General features: G+C 45.9%; 1 protein-coding gene across 3 annotated transcripts in view; it reads right to left on the bottom strand.

Annotated features, from left to right (window-relative positions):
- Positions 1 to 18535, bottom strand: part of SYT6 (synaptotagmin 6) — a 40228-nt gene extending 21693 nt beyond the window's left edge. For 2 of the 3 annotated variants that reach the window (XM_076358080.1, XM_076358081.1), the window contains exon 1: positions 18131 to 18535. In XM_076358080.1, coding sequence (XP_076214195.1) covers positions 18131 to 18284 — 154 coding nt within the window. In that variant the 5' untranslated portion in view covers positions 18285 to 18535. The remainder of the gene's footprint in view (positions 1 to 18130) is intronic. The other variant, XM_076358082.1, reaches the window with a different exon arrangement.
- Between the last annotated feature and the right edge of the window lie 749 nt (positions 18536 to 19284).

Raw genomic sequence — 19284 nt, 5'->3', positions numbered from 1 at the left:
GAAAACCTGTTGCCAGCTTGAGAAACATCTTAGTTCATGTCACTTCTTGCTGAGTTGGCATTCATAATGTATTTGACAGGATTCACAGATACATTTATGCATGACCTCCTATTCTTTCCTCTGACAGCTCACATGAAACACAAGTAGAAGGGATCAAGATTTTACAGACATTTTTTAAGGATCTGCCTGGGAAGAATATTGGTTTGTCTGAAGATGACACTGAATCCCCCAAGACTTTTTCATGACTTATTAAACTTACATATCAGTTGGACAGAGTTGACCTTAATTGATTTAATGAGCTTTCTCTTATGAATTTGAAAATACCAGTTACTTTTAAAAAATACCTAGTATTCAAAATGTTATGCTTTAAATGTCCTTTAACTTACAAGAAACTGTAAAAACAAGATAATTCCTTATCTCACAGAAAATGCCCCAGGACCAGAGGTTGCTTGGGTATTCCTGTCATGGATGGAGGTAAGGCCTGTTCCCCTAAAGACTTCTCCAAAGACAGCACAGACCAAAAGGACAGCTCAGCCCAGGGAAAAGATTAGCTCATTTGTTTATATTATCCCACCCTATGCAACGTTCAGAGCCAAGGTTTCCTGAGCGGAGGGTAAAGAAGGATGTGTCTGTGTCCGGCGGTAAGGAAGGGCTCCATCTAACGCAGGGCGGCACAGGAATAGTTCAGCCTCTGCTTTACCAAACGTTTCCCGTGCCACAGCCAGCTTGTTGGAGCCCCCCCACCGCTCACGGCATCACCGTCCTCGGCAAGGGACAGAGGCACATTATCGCTCTGAGAAATGTCCCGTCTGAGGAAAAATACAACAAGAACTATGTTTCTATTCTATTCTCCTCTAAAAAAATAACAGAGTTATTTGTCACTTTGTTATCAGCTAAGTAGGGCTGTACAAGTGCAGAACGGCTTCAGCCATTCCTCACCCTGTTCTTATCTAACTCGGTGCTGGTAGCTCATCCTAGCCCAGCTCCCTTGAGAGACACAGGAGAAATTGCCATGTTGGAAAATGGATTTTATTACAACTTGTAATTGAAAAGATAAAGCTTAAAAGGAGAAGGTGGCAAATACAAATTAACATGGCTATTTTCCAGTCTCACTCCCCCCTGGGAGTGAGAACCCCTTCCCAGAGAAACTCTCAGCTGGAAACTGCTTTTGGCTACAGAGCAGCAATGACAAAGCTCTCGCATGACTAACAAGGAGGGAGGGGAGAACAAGCAGCAGGAAAGACATGGACACAGACATGAACATTCACCTGCATGAGCTGATACGCTTAGGATAAGGCACCGAGCTGTTATTTACCTAGTGGAACAGAGACGGCTCCTTCAGGGATGGTCTGCCTCGCTTATGAAGGTCTTTTTGAGGTAGAGGTTTAGCATGGTATGTAAAGCAAAAGAGAAATTGTGAATTTGTGTCCCCCTATGTTTCTGTGTGCACCTGAACTCCTCGGAGAACTGAGACTTTGTCCCAATCCCTACAGACACAAAGCACTATTACATCTCACAGCAATGCCCCAGAAGTGACCATTGACAGCCACCACCAACAGTCCTGGTCCTTCGCTGCAAAGCAGAGACCTTCACCAAAAGTATTTCCACACCAGGAGAACCGGGGAAGACTCCTCTTGACCAGGAATGAGCTTTTGATGAGTTGCGCCACAGATTCCCCATCAGAGCAGCTGATGGAGAGAAACAGAGATTTCTAAACAAGAAAGCCACTTGCTGCCAGGATAGACAGGAGCCATGGGAAGGCCCACACAGATCATGGTTTTTGCTCTGCTTTCCTTTAGTGAACAGGAGAAAGCAAGCCATACCTGAGAGGCTAATGCTAAATGATCATTTATCACCACTTACGCAGTAGGAGGTACTGTTAAACGTCAAAATTGAGTCAATGGAGATGCTGATCTCCCTCCCCTGCAGCCTGGCATAAGGGAAAATAATGAATCAAAGTCTTCAGAGACAATACAAACAGCTTAGACCGACTGGTTACAAAAACAACACTGCATTTTTGTTTTCTTGCAGCAGGAGCAGTTATGTATCTACGAAGGAAACGGGGGTGAGGGCGGTGAGAAGCTGGCTGGGTGACGCTCAGGGGCAGTGTGGCCCAGGACTGTCCCTCTCCTGTGGTAAAGGGCAGTAGGGCAGCACCGTGCTCCTGGAGCCATCAGGAGCAGTGGCAAGACCAGCACAACAATGGGGACATGCAGGGACACCCCAAGTCAGTGTCAAGGGATGCAAGCTGAAAGACCAGATCATATTCAAGCATTTAAATACAAACAAGTTTCATGACCATTAATATTTGGCAGAGGACTCAAGCAGCGAAATGCTCTTTGACAGAACTATCTCACTGCAGAAAAGACCTGAAGCCGACAGCAACCAATGGGGATGCCAAGAGCACAAAGGAGATGGTCTGAAACCTGTCAACTTTACCAGCAAACGATCTCGTTTCTCTTTTGACTTGGCTTCTTGGTTTGTGTTTTTACTGGTTTTGTAACATCTAAAAACCTTGCTATTGAGTCTTACAACAAAGCTTACAGAATGTCTCAAAACTATAAAACTTCTGAGAAGGTCACTACTTTCTACTGCCTTTCAAATAAAAGATGAGATGGCCCAGGGCAGGACAGAGGGACAGTGGAGCAATTTAAAACTGTAAAGCCAAAAGCAAATTTAGGAAAGAGGGATCATTTCTTGGTTAGTCCAGCCCCCTCCCTTGCTCCGGTACCCATGCACTCGGAAAGCAGCTCATCAGTACAACTACCCTTTTTTTTCATCTTGGATGGGAACTAATTAAGAGAATATGGTGGAACTACCTTTCAGGTTTATGTCCCTGATGACTTCATAATACCCAAACTGAGTTACCAAAGGGGATAATTAGCGAAGTCCAAACAGAAAATGATTAATAAAATGACAAAGCCATGATTACAACAGTCTATTAACTGCAAGACAATACTGGTCTAATTATGGCAACATTGACTTTTATTACTGTGAAGTAGCTTGCACTATAATTAAAGAGATTCACGGATAACTCTGAGTTTAATATGAAGAGTTATATTTAATGTCTTGAAGATGTAATTTAGCTTTCCTTCCACCCACTCCCCATAGAGAAAACCAAATAGGTTTGATGGCTCTCTCAGCACTCCAGCATCTATTAGTCATCCCAGCTACCTGTTGGATTTAAACACAGTTTGAATACCACGAGTGGAAGTTCAAGGGGGGGGGCTGAAAAAATTAAATGCTATAGGCTGAGGCCCAGCGTGGGGCCAGGCTCATGCTGGAGGAGCTCAGCTGCAGCAGCCACCAGGATCTGTGCCACTGACCCAGCGGTCCCCTTCCCGGAGCCCCTCGGCACCTGCAAGAGGACAGATGTGTTTCTGCAGGCCCTGGAGCACCCTCAGCACAGCCCCTTCACCAAAGCAGCAAGGGCACTTTGACTTGACTTTCTGCTGAGGTTGGGTACTGGCAGCACTGCTGCCACGGCACGTTTGGTCCCACAGCTCCGTCACCATGCACAGACCTAGACAAAGCCTCTGACCCGATCCTGCCAAGAGCAAATGGAGTTCTTCCCTGCGAGAGTTTCTTACTGATGCTAAAGTCTTAGCATCAGGGCGAGCTCTGGCTGGTTTGTTCCCCACTAGGTTTCTTTCAGCTGAAAAAGCAGCTCCCAGCTATTCTGAGCTATGACTTGGAGCATGTAACGTCTTGCCACAGCAAGTGCTCCTGGAAGAGCAGTTACAGGAGATGGCAGAGCCCAGAGGTAGGGGGTGATGGTGATGTACCTTAATCTCGCTTGTACTGGCTGCGTAACTGGTTTTCCAGTGTAAAATATAGACCATTGCTCATACCGCATCAGGAGATATTTCCAGGCTTCTCTGTCCATTTTTGCTACATTTTTCTATTGCAACAGTGCTTGTGAGAATATATTGTTCTATTTCATAGGGCTTTCTAGAGATCACGCATTCAAATGATGGATTACCACGAGAGTTATTGCTGGAGGAGAAGACAGGCAGCTCTGGGGCTACAAAAAACCACGTGAGGCACCCACCAACTGCTGATCTAATTTTCTCTCAATTGAGAAGCATCAGCAATGTAAGTCTGATTAGCTGAGGGCTGGAAATTGGGCATGAGAAACTGTGGTGAATCTCAGACACCTGGGGCAGGGGCAGAGGGCAGCACAGGACAACAGCAGGGGAAAAGGAAGAGGTTTCCATTAAATCCTAGCTATAGACATTTATTTAGCAATGCCATTCAGCTTTGAAGCTTTACAGAGGAAGGAGCGGGGACTGGATGGAACAGAAACCAAATGTTAAACCAACGCAGCAGCACAGCATCCAGCAGCACCACAGCCAAAACCAAAACATGAACCACAGCAGAGCAAGGGAACTACCCCTTTGGGAATACGGCTCAGAACAAACCCTGCAAGGCATCAAGGAGTACAGCAGCAAGCAGAGCACTTTACAACAGGAATTTTGAAAAGGAAACTGGCTGTCTTATAAATCACGAAATGCTGCGTTTGATGAGAGGTGAGCTGCGGTGCAGCAGCATGTAGTTCTCAGCGAGCTCCTTATCCCCTCCCCAAGCATGCCACGGCCGTGGGAATGGTAACCGAGCAAATAATAAAGATCAGATTATCCCTGACACGCAACACAGCTTCAGTTCTTGTATCAGCAAGCAGGTCTATTTAACAGACCCCACAGCTAAGTGGGTGCTGGGGTCTGCAGAGATCACGGCTGCAAGAAGGAAGCACTGCAAGCCTGCTCACTAACTGCCTCTGCTGGGATTATGTCCAGCATGCCAGTCCTCTGCTGATGTCTTCGTTGTCACATCTTCAGGCCTATTCGCTGCCATTTGGTTGTCATTTGCAACTTCAGCAACACTTCTCTTCTTGATTTACTGGTTGTGATCTCTAGGCAGCTATGAGCTATAGGAACATGTCCTGAAATATTCTTGAGCTAGACAAGTCATTAGCAGCTGTCACTTCAAAGTCTAACTGCAGTCAATTTGCTTTTCACAAGCAGCCTAAGAGCACAGGAGCTGGATGTGTTGTGAAGCACTGCAGCAGGGGCTGCTGCTCCAACACTGCTGCTCAAACAAGATCACAGAGATGTGGGTCGTTAGCGAGGGGAAAATATTTCATCAAGTTCTCAGCAGACGTTAAAGGACCGGGTCAGAAAACAATTATGGATTGAGCAGAGCTTCCATCGTCCCTCAGACGTTATCTCATGCTGTGGGTGGGGATAAGGGTTGCAGAGCAGCCCCCATGTAGCAGTGAGTCAGGCAGCAAGACCTGGAGAGCACTGGGGATATCTATCACCTGCAGGTCCACAGGTTACGAGCCCATTTTCTTAGACCCTCCAAACTGCTCCTATCCAGGGAGCGATCTCAGCAACAGGAGCAAGCGTCAGCTGTCACTTACGGCTCTACCTGCACCTACTGACACCCTGCTCAGACCAACAAGAGCTTGGCTGCTTGTCAGGTTTCCTTGCAGGGGGACAGGAGGCGTCACCCGGCCGAGGACAGTGCCTATACTTCAAGTATGTGGGAGAGGAAAATGAAGTCACAGAAATACTTGGTACCACGACCCATCCAGAAGCAAACAAATCAGGGTGTTTTTGTCTCTTGGTAATGTAAGTAAAAATTCACTGATTATTCCTCTCAGCTGTCCAGCGCGGCACAATGGTACGAAATATCCACAGAGGCCCTGAGAGACTCCTGCACTGTGCACACTCCCACGACCCTGCTACGCCTCACAGAGTTTCTCTAGGTGAAGGCAAGCAGCGGTTCCAGCTGCTTTTTGCTGTGGAGCATGCCCGAATTTTATTTTGTTACTCTATGTCAACCACAAGTAATTCCACAGAAGACAGTGCAATGAAAGTGAATTGAAAACAACATGAAAGCAGGAAGAGTTTTCACAGATTGTTTTACATGAAGAGCACTTTCACACTCAGTTCATCATATGTAGCTCAATGGCAAACTCCCCTCTCAAACCAGCAGAGGGGTGGAAATCCTCATGAGATGAACGCTGCAGATGTTCTGAGAGGAAACATTCACAGAGTCTCTGAAATGTCCCCTTGGAAGCTCTGCAAACTCAACCTTCCTCCCGCATGAAGCTAAAAGGAGATTTATCCTGTTCACGTGCTTCCTCTGTCCTTGGACACCAAGTCTCACACTATCAGCTCTCACCAGCTTCCTCCTGCCAGCATGGGCTCCACAGGAACCCAGACAGAGCCTCTTCGTCTCCTGTGCACACCCAGCTATGTAACAGATCATAGGAAGATAGAGACATGAATGCTCAAACTGGCTATGCCAAAGTTTCAGTTAGATAGAAACAAACTTCTTAAAAATTAATTTGCTGCTACGACAGGATTCCTGCCATGCGAGAGCATATTGGAATGCAAACTATAAGCTTCAAAGGGAAGGATGAATCAGAAGCTATTTTGAGAGTAATTATATAAGATTATAAAATTCAAACCATCTCATTATTGCACGTTAAGTATGAAGACAACCTGATTCATAAGGAGACCTTGCAGGGATCCAGTGTTTCAAGCAACTATGATCTATGGTCCAAGTGCAAACAGCAACCTCATAACTCCCATCCAGATAAAACTTCCTTCATTAAGCAATGCCAGGGCTTTTTTCACCATTTAATGTAATTCTTTAGGGGATGCAGTTCTATAGCTGGGAGAATAACTAGAACACGGGACATGGACAACTTCATGCAAAGTTTTGTTCCTTTAACAGTTGTATAATTTGTTGTCCTGGAAATCAGCTATCAGCTTGTTAGTGACAGTACTTGCAAATTCCCAAATTTTATAAACTCCAGTTCAAATTATAATTAAGGAGAAAACATTTAAACAATAAATTTGCACATGGAATAAAGTACTATTCCAGCAACTCCAGCCGCAGCCACAAGGAGCAGCCTGGATGTGGGTGCAATGGGGAAACCTGACTCGGTTTCCCCATGCTGCAATGGAGACTGCGGCAGCTCATCACTGCAAGAAGATGGGGTCCTTGGACACCCCCTGAGCAGTCATCTGCATTGTGCACTGCCTGCAAGAAGAAAAGAAAGTTGGTTTTATTTTTGCTTACATATCCAGGCTACAGCTGAAGCTCCTGCTATGTCTTGGCTTGGAGGAAGCAGGCGCACAAGCGGGAGGGCTGCGAGCTGCTCGCTCCATCAGGGAGGGCAATGTGTGTGCTGTCCTTGCTGCACCCCAGTGCCCGGTCCCTCAGGAGGGACTTTCACACCTGATGGTCTAAGAAAGCTGATTAGACAAGTGCATTAAACAGAGAAAAGGTGAGGGAAATAGAGGCTACCATACCCTTTACTACCTGGCATTTTTCAGTTTATGGTTTGGTACTTTTATCACCCAGGGAACAGACGGTAAATGCACTCAGATACAGGAGAGGGAGGTGCACTGGTCCCCCAGGCGGAGTTTAAAAAAGCAGAAGAAAATCTGAACAGAGTAATTCAGAGGGAAGCACCAAAGGTGATTTTCAAGTGCAGAGTCAACAATGAGGTACTTTACACACATGTATGTATATATAATAATAAAAAAAACCCAAACACATACATATGAAAATGCGTAATATACCAAACAAAGGAATGCAACCTAAGAGGAGACCTTGGTAGCCTGGAGCTTATGCTTTGCTCACTGAAATAGAATGGAGAAAGATTTAATGGGGGGGGGGGGGAGGCAAAGAATCATGAATAACTGACAAGCAAAAGACTTCTGCATGCCTGCTACATACAGGAGAAGCCTCCACCTTATCAGGTTCTGGACAGCCAAAACACAACTACGAAATACCATGCAACCTTAACAAGAGCTCAGCAAAATCTCTGCTAAGCAGCAATACCAAATACGAGTGACAGAGGGATAGCCACAGGAATTGCTGAACTGTCTTGGTAAGATATACTCAGTTCATTGTTCATTTAGACTGTGGCAACCACAGTGTCAAGCAAGTTGAAACATTCTTAAGTAGTCCACAATCAGCTGCAGTTCAGAGCACATTAACAGGCAGAACAGTCTGCCTCGGGCGCACTGAACTCACAGGGTGCAGGGCTGCGTCCCCGCTGAAAGGGCTGCACTACCTTCCCCTTAGGGACTTTCGCTTACTGACCATCGCAAGTCAGACACTCCTATGCCTCCACCCTTTTCCTGGTTTATGTATTAAAGGAGACAGGCAAAAAAAAAAAGTTCTTCCCTATCCACAGGACTTTTTGGATCCAGGGCCATCTTCTACAGAGAAAAGGAAATCACACTTTCGAGCTTAGAAAAAGACAGCCTGTTCCTTTCCCTTAGTCACCGTCCTTCAGATCTAAGGTGATGGGTAGCTCAGTGAAAGCCCACATAAGCCAAACATCTTTAAAAACCCAGATCAGATCATGTCTGAAATGGATTAGAAACAGAAAAGGAATCTCAAATCTGTCTGGGTGGGAAGATCCAGCCAAAACATATTAAAACATCAAGGTCAGTACCGGAGACAGGGTTAACATGCCACCTATCACCTTCACTGTGGGGCTTTTAGAAAAGCGACAGGCACAGCAGTCACACTTGCTGTGCAGCGCAAGTCATGGTAACATCTGGAACAACTCTTTGCAAAAGGGTCTTGGCACAGCTGGTGGAGCCCTGCTCCCTCCTCTTTATGTCCCCCTGCGTGAGAAGGAAGCCAAGCCTGACGTGGCTGCAGAGGACGCCCAGGGACAAACGTCTGTGGCAGAGGAGGTGTCTGACTCCACAGCCGGTCCCCAGGGCTGGGGCACTGCTGCAGCTCTCTCCTCGCTGGTAGCACCCGCTCCCCAGCCAGATGTGGCATGCTGCTGGGGACACCATGCAGAAGCACTCAGTGACCCCGAGCAAGAGTCGTTCATATTGCAGAGCCGACATGGCAGCAGAACTCATGCCAGGCAGAGCCGAGCAGGTGGCCGGAGCAGCAGCAGGCGACCATGAGTGCACGGACATCCTCAGCAGTGCTGTCCCAGCCTCCCACTTGGAAGTCAGCTCTACCAATGGACAGTCCCTAACCTGTCCTCGGCCTGGGCTCCCCAGCCGGGACCTGGAGATGAAACTCCCTTCTTCCACCATCGCCTTGCCCACTAGTGACTACGGCCTTCGTACACAATGCTGAGAGGCCCATATCAATACCCAGATAAAATAACTAATACACATGGGCGTGCTCCAACAGAACAGCTGGACCGGAGGAGACTGATCAAAGGCTTCTGAAGACCAAATATGTTGGTATTCAGTGGTTATTGACCCACCTGCCGATTCAGACTTTCCCTCCAGGCTGCATCAAAGGCACATTTGTTACTCAAACTTTTGCTGGCATGTGCAACCAGAAGGGGAACTTTGAGCTGTCAGCAATGCAGCATTTCTGTTATCAAAAGTGACAAAAAAAGAAAAAAATATTGTTGCAAACCAAAGGAAACATTCCCCAGTGATTTAGGTCGCTTTGTGTCTTAATCAGCTGTACTCTAGAGTATTACAAATGAGATAGTAAGAGTTGTCATTGCTTTATGCCTAACTGATGACAATCTAATGAACTATTATAAGCCACACTGCATATAATTATAGTACATAGCTGTGTGCTAATCCCATGACATTTTATCACAATATGCTGTAGGAACATCTGTAAACGACTCAGCAGCACTGAACACACACAGTGTCCCTGGGCTGAGGTTAAATAACTGACACTAAGCATCATCTTCCTCCCATGTTGTGACCCCGTACATACAGGACCTGAGCTGAGTACTGAAGATGTGCCAGGGAAGCCTTACTGAGGCTGTTCAACACTGGGGGAAGTCTCTGTCCAGACCTGCTGAAGCTGAGCAGAGCCAGGCAGAGAGCAAAACACCATAATATGGACACTTCTGGGATGTAGAAATACAATTGCATTTCAAGATGCAATGCAAACAAAACAAGCAAAAGCTTTTCACTGTCGCTCTGTCTCCCTTAAATGACCGAAGACCCTGGACCTTAAAATTTCCCTTCAAAAACTTGGTCAAAGCCATGACTGTTGTGAGACATCAGAGAGGCCAGGGTCAGCAGCGCTTCAGTGTCCAGGCTAGCCGCACCAGAGTGGCTGTCTCTCTGCCCTTCACTTTCTATAGTGAGATTCAGTTCTGAGGAAATGCTTCCCTGTGGCTCTTTCTTTGACTCCATATTGGTTCAAAAAAAAACCCTAAAATCAGGCTGCCCTGAAAAGATCTTAGGATAAAGCTTGACTGGGAGCAGAAGCAAGGTCTCCTCCCATCCCAGCCTGAAGCCCTGGAGGGTGAAACCTGCCGCGAGCACTGATCTGCAGCCCAGCATGGGTGCCAGCCAGCCTCCAACCCTGCGATCTGGGGTCGCACGAGAGGACACGGCCTGAGAACCCGAAAAAGCAGAGTTCAGCCAAGGGAGGGCAGAAGGCCCCAAGCATGGGACAAGGCAGCCCAGAAAGCTTTCCAGAGGCTTTCCTTCAGCTGAGTGCCCCCCCCTGCCCCAGGGACACAGGGCCCCTCCAGCACAAGGGGGTTCCTTGACTACATGAAAGCATGCTGGAAGACCTTTATTGCCTGGACCTGCCCCATAGCAAACCCAAAACAAGAGATGCAGGATTCATCCAGAATTCCCCTGGCTCCAGATGCTGGAAAGGCTGGGTGATATACAGATCCGTGTCCTCAGGAGATCAGGTTGCCAATTAAAGCCATCTAGAGCCAGTATGACCACGTAAGCCCATGTCATGCCCTCTTTCTCTCTCTCTCAACTTGTCATGCTGATAATACCTGGCACACAAAAGACAGTCTGGTCTGCACGGCAAAACAGCACTGGCTTGTTTGAAGGAGGCTCTGTGCAGGATGCAGAGCAGCTGGGAAGGATCCCCCAGCCACCTACCTGCATACCTGCATGGGACCGGCTGCTTGGTACAGAAACCCTGGGCTGCCCGCCCGGGAATGCAGCAGTTATGAAAAGAGCATTTCTTTGTTCAAGCTCCACTGAATGATCAGGGAACTTCCTCCCTGAATGGCTCTGCTCCTGTCATTAGCTGCTGCTGCTGCTTCCATTAGCTTGTAACAAAGACAGAGATCTTTAACCCCTAAAATGTAACACAGCAGTCACGCGTGCAGGCTGGACTGCCTGATCCTACAGATTTATTAAATGGATTCTGAGATTCCTTTTTCCCTTTTCCAACAACTCGTATCACTCTGTGCCCTGCAGCTCAGAATCCTTTTAGCATGAACATTTTGACCAGAGAACAGATTCAGAACTGGTCATATCAACTCAAATAACTCTGAGCAAACACTCTCAGACGTCCAAGAGGTGAAGTACTGCATATGGAAAGAATGCATTGAAGAAGGTGCTTGCTGTACTCACCTAACACTGTACTGTTACAAGAGCACATGCAATTCTTTGCAGCAGTTACAAACATGCATAGAAAAATCAGAGTAATACTTACATTACCAGAGGCACTGGTGTGCTAGAATTTCTGGGCAATTATTCTTCCATGGAACCAAATACTCTAGGACTGTATGTCTTAATGATGGTTTTGAAAGGGCTTGTATGAACTGAGCTTCTGCTATCCTGCCTTTAGTCTTCGCTGCACAGTTTCCTGTGATGTTGTCAAACACTAACCTGCTACAACATAACAAACTGAACTAAATATAAAGGCGGCCTTAATTAGCATCTGCAGTTTCACTATGTACAAGACACCCTGCAGGATAACTTTCTTTTTTCCATAGACATGGAAATGTACAGTTAATGTACAGTCACTCAAAACACCCCTTCTCTGTCCCTCTAGGATGCCATTTTGGCAATGTACAAGTATAATTAAAGACAATGCATGGCAGAGAGACAAATCACATCTCTCCCAAACAACTGCCAGCTTAAGTGACTGTTATGTTAGTGAGTCCACTGGATTGAAACAATAAGGGCTGTTACAGACAAGCTTCCTGATTTTACAATATACAGATAGGAAGGAAAAATATACATTATCATCTTTGAAAAAGAAATAACAAATATTAAAGCTAGAAAAAGCTGCCTAACCAACATGAGATGGAAACCTAGGGTCCTAAGGAAGAATATGCAATTGTACCTAGAAACGTGAACAGTAAGAAGAAGAAACAGGTAAGAAAAACAAGGATAGTTGAAACTATAGTTAAATGAAAAATTGTATCAGACATGAGATCCAGTTATGGTTCTGTTTTTATCTGTGAACAATGAACGCACACATGTGAGACTGTATGACTGTTAGTGAATACATGGTATGTACAGCAGGCTGTGCACATTGCACTGGTATGACTTCAGCAAAGCAAAGATGTCAAGCAACAAACACCCGCAAACACAGAAATACCAGCTTCTCAGAGTCATCCCGCAAAACAATGGAGAAGATCAGAGTCAAGCTATGCCCTGATTTGAACTAGCTAAAAGCACATGCTTGGTTTCAGTGAAACGTATGGAGAATACTGAAAGCAGAAAATGTTTCAACGGCAAAGACAGAAACTGCTGAAGCAAAATGTTTGTTAAGGAAAAGAGGCTCCATATTATGAAAAAAGGCAAAAAATTAACAAAGTAACTTCAGAAATGTGGACTTACCAAAGAGGTATCTGCTCCTTAGCTCAGTCCCTGGTCACTGTCCTCAGCCTGCTCACACACTCAATTAACACCAGCAGCAATCTGGCTGCCTGTTTCTATGGAGTTTTAGATGCTGATCCCTGACTATGCATGAGGCTACTGCAGCTGCACTGGAATAGGCTCCGAGGTCCGCAAAAAAACCTACAAACATGATCAGCCTCCCTGTACTGCTTCAGGAATGAATCAACCAACAGCAATTAGGCAGATGCAAACCTGCATCTATGCAGAGAGGTACTTACAAAGCTCCTAAACATACACACTCCACACAGCTCCATAGGTGCATTTTATTTACCGGGACCATCACAGCGCATAGCCAGAGGCAGCTGTAGAGTCATAGATCAACACACTTAATACATAAGCAGAGACACACGTTCATAGACAGGCTATATAATCCATTTTTCCTAGATTTATGCTGCTGGTTTTAACCTTATTTTAATATAGTTTTGCAAACCTTCCTCTGATAGCGAGGTTTGAACCTGATACCTTCAGGATCAGAGCACAAACCTGTTTTACTTGAGCTAAAGAGCAAATTTGCTGCACATAGCTCTAGCTGGCTCTTTTCCTGCTGGTGGACCAGACACTCACAGAGGAAGGCAAGATCCATTTTGCAAGTGCATTACACCATGATAAGAAAGAGCTTTGCCCCACGGTGCTACTCCTCACATGCCTGGCCTCTGGAAACACAAGCTTCAGTGATAAATATTAGCTTTGCCTGGGTGGCTTTAAACGTTTACTGTTATATTTACTTAAAATACACTTGAACGGTGATTCAGAAAAGTGTGTTAGTACAGCTGGTAAGTAAATTCAAGACTTGCCCGTATTTCATAGGTATTGGTTGTAGGTATCCCATATCAGTGAATGGGCATGTCATCAATTTTCCCATTAGCCAAACTATCCTATCAAGGGATAAATTTTTCCCAAGAAAAATACTCCAGAAGCAATTTCTCCATATAAAAGTGATCTTTCTGCATCAACATTCCTGCAATGAAAAAAACACCTGTTGCACAAAAATTCACGCCTTTTTCTGCCTGCAGCAAGAACACTTACGTACTTGCGGGTTTCACATTTTAATAGTATTTGCGAAGTGCCAGGAGGGTGTTCAGCGCTGTACAAGATGTACTGCCTGCATCATGAAGTTTAAAAAGAACAGTTCACACAAAGGGCAAAACACTAAATGTGCTCTGAATTATTGCGGGATTAGAGCACAGAAGGACAGCTGACAAAGTGTGCTAGGAAACAGAAATTATCGTAAAGCCTCTTCTGGTTTTGCATTTTTCCCCAGCTGTCCTTTTTCTTCCTCTCACTTCAGCATTCATATTCTGCACTAGGAAAGCACTAGAGCATTTTGCTGGGGTGAATCAGTGCATACAGAAGGGTTTGAGGAGGGTACACGCGCTGTGCTGAGATCAACAGGGACTGCTGTGCATGCAATCCTATAGTGACTTTCTGGGTAAAAACTGCAACACCTCTGCACATCATCCATTGTGTCTGGTACTTATTCTACAGGGCAGTGAAGCTTTTTACAAATGCATACACATACACAAAGTTGCAACACAGTAGTGCTGGAGCTAGAAATCAAACCCAGGAGTTTGCTCTTGGATGTGCTCTGATCCTGGTGTAAATTCCCTCCCCTATCCATCCACCATCCTTTAAAGTCAGCAAGCATCACAAGCCGCAGGATCCAGTCACACTCCACCAGCTCTGCACATTCATTTCAGAATGATCATTTTGTTTTTAAATCTCCCTGTGGAGTCAAGCTCCCATCTTCTGTGCCATCCCCTGCTTGGCACGACCTCCCAGGACCGGCTGGCAGCCTCTGCCCGCAGCCAGACCCAGTACTGCGCACCCACGGGGAGCGGGACCTGGTTCAGGTGAACATTGGGAGTGAGTCGGTAATGCAATTCAGTCCAAATTGAGCAACAACCTAACCATGCAGACAAGCACACAGCACACTTCATGGTGGTGAGAGCTGTGCAGGGCATGACACAATGCCCGGTACCCAGGGATGCTGTCAGGCTGGAGCCGAGCTGCCCACAGGTAGGACCATGGGCTTCATACCCCTGGGAGCAGCTCTGGGCAGGAGCAGTCAGAGGAGAGCTCACTCCACCGCAGGAGGTCATAGCGAGCCCTGGAGAGCAGGATTGGCACCCTGTTTCCCAAAGACCCTGGAGCCTGTTGCTCTCCAACAAGCAGCTCCACTCCCATGGGCAGAGGGACCAGGTGACATGGGGTGGCTCGCAGTGCCCAGTGCAGCGCTCCCATGGGAGTCTGGCAGCGTGGGCTCCCCTGCATCGTCAGCCAAGTACTTTGCACTTCAGTAGGGCTTGTCCACAAATTCTCTGAGAGCGCTATGTCCTAGAGCACTCACTGCACCTCCAGGACAGAGAAGTGATGTATCCATTTATTTAAGGCACATCACTGCAGTGGTAAATGTTGTCCCTATATCACAGGCATTTCCACTGTCTACAGCTTATGCCTGTGTACTAGTCACACAGCATCACTGCACAACAGCTGAGGACTGGCAGGGAAGAGAGCTATCAGATGGAGGGAGCTACGGGGGAGGATTTTAGATAGGCACAACAAAAGGATGCTGCATCTTGCTCGATCTCAGGGCCCACAGCCAAGAGATCAGTTCTATTCCTGGCACCGCCACAGGCCAAACTGCAGGCAAACACTCACCCTCATATATCCACTGACGCATCCATACCAAAACCTTCCTCATCCAAATACCTTATTTTTCTGACATACTTAGTGGCTGGATTACTAGCCAGCAGCAGCAGCCTGCAGTGCTCCTTTGTTGGGTGTACAGTAATGTATGGCATACTGGAGAAACACTGCAGCTATATTTCTCTTATTGACTTTGAGTAGGAGAATCAGCTATTACATAACCCGAAGTACAGAAAGTAGAGGAGCATCTACTTTATACACAGTAGCACTTTCCACATTCAGTCCAAAATGGTTTAAAAAAAAAAAAAATTACTGCATAAAACCATATTCTGACATGTTCTTACATAAACTACTCAGTAATATTTTTATATTCAGAGTTTTTTTCCACTGTCAGATGCAGTTCAAGAAGGCTAGTGATACCTGGATAATTTCTTTGCAACTCCACAGCATCCCCAGAAGATACTGCTCTCCATCAATACATGAAACATCAGAAAAAACCAAACCACCTCAGAGCCTAATGGCAAGCAGAGCTGTGCAGAAGCAGCTCCATCTCCCAGCTTTGGCAGCATTAGAGTGCTTTCGTCTGCCTACTCACAAACAACGCGCACTTCATCGAGATACTTGACAAGCCAAGCTGATTTAGCTATTAGCTAATAGATTTCCAGGAGGTAAAAAATTGACAGAGAAGCCGTTGACTTCACATGATGATGACAAATAGGGCCAATTTTACTCCAGCAAGCTTTGCATCCAGGTTGTTGAGGCTGTGCTGTCCAGTACGGGTACACCAGCAGGACCAAGTACTCATGTTGCATGGCTTCTCTGACTCTCCTGTCGGTACCGATATGGCACCCTGTCTCAAAGCCATATCACTGCTCATCTTTGCACAACTTCACTTTTTATTTGCATATCTTTATGAGGAAGGACTCGACAGATCTGAGCATAGGACTCCAGGTAGCCAATAGCAAATTTGCTTAACATAAGCCTTCAGTGTAAAATGGACAAAGCACAAATGCAGATAGATAAGCATCCAGACGCTAATAGGAAAGGTATCTTACCACCATAACTGTTACATTAGTTAACACTTAATGCAAACAGATTTGTTTCCGTTGCTGGAGCACTTTTACATCCAGGCATTTGAGAAATATTAGTACCCGTTGGGCCCAAACAGTGTCCTCAGTGCTGTCTAGACATAAAAATGGGCCCAGTCATGCAGAGCAGAGACAACACTAATAGCTGTTAATGCACCCGGTGCAGTCAGTCAGCCCAGCATGACTTGCCCAGGGCACTGGGATAGAGGCTGACACTTAAAACAGAGATCAGAGCAGACAAACATTTGAAATGTTAAAGGCATATGACGATGTGATCACAACCTGAAAATGAGGTCCTGAACAGGCTGCACAAACAAATGCCAGGCAACTATCTGTCATATCAGGGTGGACAGAACAAGAGCAGTACAGGTTTTCTGCTGCACAGAGTCAGGAAAACATTAATTTTGGTACCAAGGTAAAAAATTATGAAGCAATGCAGTAAGTTATTTGCAATAGAGAAAACAGCTGCACTGGATGCAATGCATAAGGACAGTACCAGCAGTGGTAAGAGGCCTTCAGAACAAGCAGATATAAAGCAAAGGCATTTTAAGATGACAATTAAGTTACAGAGTGCGATATGAAATGAAGGTGTTAGGCTGGACATACTGGCAAAACAGTGGTGGAAGCACCACTGCAAGCAAATAGACAGCAGAAGCCCAGAGAAACCAGAGAACTGCCAGCGTCTCAGGTGCCAGCTGCATCCCAGCGCGAGATGCTGGCAGAGAGGGGCAGGAGGAACTGAAGCAGGATGACACAGAAAGCCTTGGCCAGGGATTGACGGGCTACTGTGCTGCACCTGGGCTCTGCACAGGTGTCCTCAGAAGGAGAGAAGAAAAGTTTCTGAAAACTTATGCTGTAAAATCAGGCTGGGTTGGTAGATCATTATCTACAGAATCCGTTAAAAAAAAAAAAAAAGGGGGAAGCGCTCTACGCAAATGTTCTAATACACAAACAACTTAGAGCATGTTATCAATAATGCTAAAAAGCATGGGATTTTGGTTTTGCTCCTCAGTGTGTGAGCCTGGGATGTAAGCTCCCCCGCCAATGTCTTCTGAAGTTACAGCAGAAGACAACCTCTCTGGAACAAGAAGCTGTGAGCAGAAGTGTACAGAAAATTAACCACTTTCCAATAAAGAAATGTCTCTTTGCTCTTAGAGCAGTATGCTTGCTCTTGATTCATCCCTGACACTCCAGTGTGTCTCCCTAGCTCTGCAAGCTAACAAGGAACAACTTCAGGCAGTTCTTAGGGAAAGTAAAATACATGAAAGTACATTAAGATCCCTTACTGGTGAACAAAAATCCACGCAACTCCTTCCTTTTCTCAAAGTGGGATAACAGCAATCGGTTCCTGTCATCTCAGTTACTTAAATAGGCTTTTTACTGCTTTTTTGCTTTATACAGGACAGGAGTCTATGTTTTTAAAAAAATAAGGAACTTTCACAGAAACTTTCTCTCATTAACCACCTCCTCACCAGCACGTCCCCGTAACACCCCATCTGTCCCCTCTGTGCAGCTATCCCCATCAGGCTACACCGTTTCGCATCAACAGGTGAGGTAGCACTTGCACCCAAAACTTCACAGTGGAACATGTGCAAAGGAAAATAACCACACAGAGATGTGTGCCGAGACCAATCCCCCCGAGTCTAACACAGGGCTTACAAACATTTTCCCTCCCCGTGCGAGAGTCCTCCTGCCTTCCTCTGGCTGTTGGCAGTCACAAGCACTACTCGAGCAGACAGGACCAGAGTACTGTACCTGGCTTGGAGATAATCAGGCTCTGGTCGGAAGGCAGCAGGAGGAATTCCCTGCAAGTGTTCAGGTCCAAGCTAGGCAGGCTTTTCTTCCGGCACAGCTCGGTGACAATGCGGACTGCCTTCTGACAGCGGCTGTCATCCTTGGTACCACTCATCTCCCACACTGCATCCTCTGCTATCCCCTTCTGCTGTCTAAGAAAGTCAAACTAGGAAAAGAGGGTTTGTTTATTTTTAATCACACAAACAGATTCACACCAGTTCCGCCCTCTGGCATGGCAGCACCCTAAGGGACACCCTGTGCCAGGCAATGCTCCAGCTCTACAAACCCTCCTCAGCATTCAGACCAGAGAGTCTCCAGTCAGCCTCCAGAAACCACAGCTTACTGCAGTCCTGCCAGTGCTCCTGATGCCTTACTGCCTCTGAGATCAGATATCTGTTTACTGCCAAGGCGTGTTCCAGACAAAGAACCTCCTACCAAATTCATTTTCGTGCCCTCCATACTACGTTGTTAAAGCTGCAGCCCAGATAATTCCTTTTAACCCTTTCATTGCTCCCCCTTCTCCGTTCTCCAGGTGGAGAGTTTCAAATCCCAGCCCCAGAGCAATTCTGGGAAAAAAGTGAATACTGAAATCTTCTGGCTGAGGATGGCACATCATCAGACCAGAGAAATAAGAGTGCTCCCATGAACACTGCACAAACTACTTACAACTGCCAAAGGCAACATAAGCAGCAGGTTTTATTGATTTGTTTGTACTGGTCCTAACACAACAGGCTGCAGATGTCAACAGAGATTGAGAATGCCACTGTATTTCATAATTAGATTTTTTTTTAAAAAAATTTCTGCAGTATTTTTTTATTCCTATTGTAATTTAGCAGACAGTTCATGCCACATGTCAGAGCTACAGTTTTGAACAGATAATATATTTGACAAGCATGGGAAAAGAAGCAATTGTGTAACAGGCAATTAAAATTATGTACAGCAGAATGATTTCTTGCAGCTTCTGGAGCAGAGAAGCTACTACAAATATAATGAGCATACTGGAGAGCCAGGGCTAAAGCTACACAGGTCCCTCAGCCCCACATCACAACAGAGTATGTTTAGATTCATGCCACTGTGTTTATTTTGTCTGTTAATTACTTGCTGAAGCACTTTGA

This window comes from Aptenodytes patagonicus, chromosome 22 (genome assembly GCF_965638725.1).
Source record: "Aptenodytes patagonicus chromosome 22, bAptPat1.pri.cur, whole genome shotgun sequence".
NCBI classification, from domain to species: domain Eukaryota; kingdom Metazoa; phylum Chordata; class Aves; order Sphenisciformes; family Spheniscidae; genus Aptenodytes; species Aptenodytes patagonicus.
This window is presented reverse-complemented; position numbering and strand designations above follow the sequence as displayed.